At 59.0% G+C, this 2,715-nt stretch overlaps 1 protein-coding gene across 1 annotated transcript in view; it reads left to right on the forward strand.

Annotated features, from left to right (window-relative positions):
• Positions 1-1,601: 1,601 nt before the first annotated feature.
• Positions 1,602-2,715, forward strand: part of TRABD2A (TraB domain containing 2A) — a 95,098-nt gene continuing 93,984 nt past the window's right edge. The window contains exon 1 of the mRNA XM_015423738.1: positions 1,602-1,832. Within this exon, the coding sequence (XP_015279224.1) occupies positions 1,716-1,832 (117 nt within the window). The 5' untranslated portion in view covers positions 1,602-1,715. The remainder of the gene's footprint in view (positions 1,833-2,715) is intronic.

The raw sequence follows: 2,715 nt of genomic DNA on the forward strand, positions 1-2,715 counted from the left end.
GGCTCCAATGGAGTGTTTTGGGTTGGGAGCTATTGGGGGGGGGGGACATGCAGATCTGTCCTCACAGAGGAGGGAGAGCTTGTACCTGAAGGGAGGGGGCCTCTGCAACTTACCTGGATGTTTCTTGCTCCTCCTGGCCGACTGAGCAGGGGGTGGGGATTGCTGCATGTGCCCGCCCCCTGGGTTCTTTACTGCCAGAGCTCCGCTCCTGCAGGAAATGACCCCTGTTGATATCACACTTTTCTCCCTGGTTGGGACTCAAAACAGCTTAGGGCATCGTTTCTCCCCTCCTTCATTTGGTCACAACAGCCCTGTGAAGTAGGTCAGGCTGAGAATATGTAATAGGTCCAAGGTCATTCGGCAAGCTTCCATGGTTGAAGGGGGGGTGATTCGAACTCCAGACTCCAAGAATCTTAGTCCAACACTATGCCACACCTGCTCTCACATCGCTGGGATGCTGAAGCCCACTCAGACTAGTGTTGAGAAGACTTGTTTGATGGGTTTCAATGAGTACATTACCAAAAGTTTCTCTTTCTTTTGGTTTTGCTTATCATATTCAGCCACTGAGTTATCCATAACTTTGCAAAAACTTTATCTTTGTTAGATCACACATTTGGGGATATATAGCAACAAGAAAAGGGGGTGTGGCATATGCAAATAAGTTATGCTATTGAGTTATGCTAATGAGCCCCTGCACCTCTTTTTCTACTAAATGACCCCTGGATATCAATACCTAAAGGCATACCTGCGTGCCTTCCCCTCCCTGGATCAGGACTGTCCCTGCCAGGTGCTTGACAAGGGTTAGTGATGGTTGTCTGTTCTCTATGAAACCGGGTTCAATGAGGACATTACCATGTCTCCCTAGGCATCTGCGTGGAAATCCCACTTTAAGGCTCGGAAATTGGAACTGGTACCTCATTAATTTGTGGTCAGGTTTTATTTTTATAGCAAGGCTCACTGCATTGCATAGGTATGGTCCGTTTTGGTTCCTTGGGGGGGGGGGACGACGACTGCGTTCTAACCCACCGCCCTTTCTCCCAAACTGGCTGGCGGTCCGGAGAAGCCTCTGTCCGCCTGGCGGCTGGGTCACCCCGGCGTCGGGGGACATTTCCCCTGCGAGTGCCAGGGCAAGAGAGCGCCGCAGGAGGCCGGCTGGGCCCCGTGGCTCAGGGCAGAGGAGGGGACGGACGGAGGAGGAGGCGAGGGCGGAGGAGGTGGGGCGGCGGGCGCGAGTTTAGGGTTAGGCACCTCCTGCGGCCAATCCCACCGAGAGTGTGACTTCGTGCCTCCTCCAGCCAGGGCCTGCGCGCAGGAATCGGAGAGAGCGCCTCCGCCGCCCGCCGCCGGAGCAACTTTTTGCAAGAGGAAGGCGAGACGCCGCGAGAGGAGGAGGAGGAAGGGGGAGATCGGTGCTTTAGGGGAGTCCCGCCCTTACAGCCACCCCCCCCCAACACACACCCACACCCCGATCCGCGGCATGGCGAGCCCCCCTCCTGGACGCCCGGCACGGGGACCCTTTAAGGGGAGGGGGCAGCGGTTGGAAGGCTTGGCCAGGGGATGACTCTGGATTGGGCCGCCGATTTAAAAAAAAGACAGGGGGGAACTTTTGGGCCAACTTTCTCGACTTCGTCGCGGAGTTGCGGGAGCTCGCCCGGCTTCCTTCCCCGCGGGGGCTCCCCCTCCCCATCTGCGCCCGGGGCGTGGAGTTCAGTAGGATGGTGGTGGTGTACAACGGCGGGGCTTGCGTGCTGCTCAACTATCTCCTCCTCCTGCTGGCTGGAGCGAAGCAAAGCCGGGACCCTGCCGCCACCAGCTGCGAGCTCCAGAGGAAAGTAAGTGGCGGTCCCCGGGGGGAGGAGGAGGCGCGGGAAGGGCAGGTTGCTGGATGCATTGGGGGGGGGGAGAGATAAGGAGAGGAGACTCCCCGGCGCGTTGGGAGAAGGTTCAGAAGAGGCGATCGGCCTTATCAGGAGCCCCGCCCCGGGCGGGAGAGATAACATTCAGGGGACGCCAGCGCGGCGGGGGGCTCTTTGGCGGGATGACGGCGGGGGGGGGGAGAGAGAGAGAGTCGGAGATGATCATGGCTTCAATCATCGCTCCTGCGGTTGCTGGAAAGGTTTTCGTTATTCCACTGAGGCTTCCAGCACTCTGTCAATTGCAAGGAATTTGGATGCCGGAGGCGGGGTGGTGGTGGTGGTGGTGGTGGTTGCAAAACGGGCTAGCGGGCTGGCGACCTTTGCGAGTCGGGGGACCTTTGCAGCGCATCCTCTGCGGATTCGCCGGGGAAATCCCCTCGACTTCCGTGGGGAGTCGCACCCTCGTTACGCGCGTTCGGGACGTCTTGTGGCGCCCGCTTTGGGTGGCTCATCTAACGGAGCGGGCTCTCGGGTCCAGGGAAGTTTGCTCCACCAGGACGCCCTGGAAGGTGCTTCGAGAGGGATGCGGTCGGGAGAGAGCTCCCTGAGGAACCTGTGGTCTTTCGGAGGAAGCCCAGAGAGCAGGGGGGGCTGACTTCTGAGTCAAGAGCCAGCTGCACGGGTAGGATCTCTGCCCTCCAGCTGCTGCGTGCAAAGACCGCCTCGGAGCAGAAGGGCGAACACCTTTCCTTCGAAGGGCAGAGGGAAGGGACGTGGCGTGTTGGAAATACCAAGTCTCTTTTTTTTTAAACCAGAGAGGGGGGGGGGGGGCCTGGGGTGTACATTGGCCCGTGGTGGG

Source organism: Gekko japonicus, unplaced genomic scaffold, assembly GCF_001447785.1.
Source record: "Gekko japonicus isolate JY-2015 unplaced genomic scaffold, Gekko_japonicus_V1.1 scaffold48, whole genome shotgun sequence".
NCBI lineage: Eukaryota > Metazoa > Chordata > Lepidosauria > Squamata > Gekkonidae > Gekko > Gekko japonicus.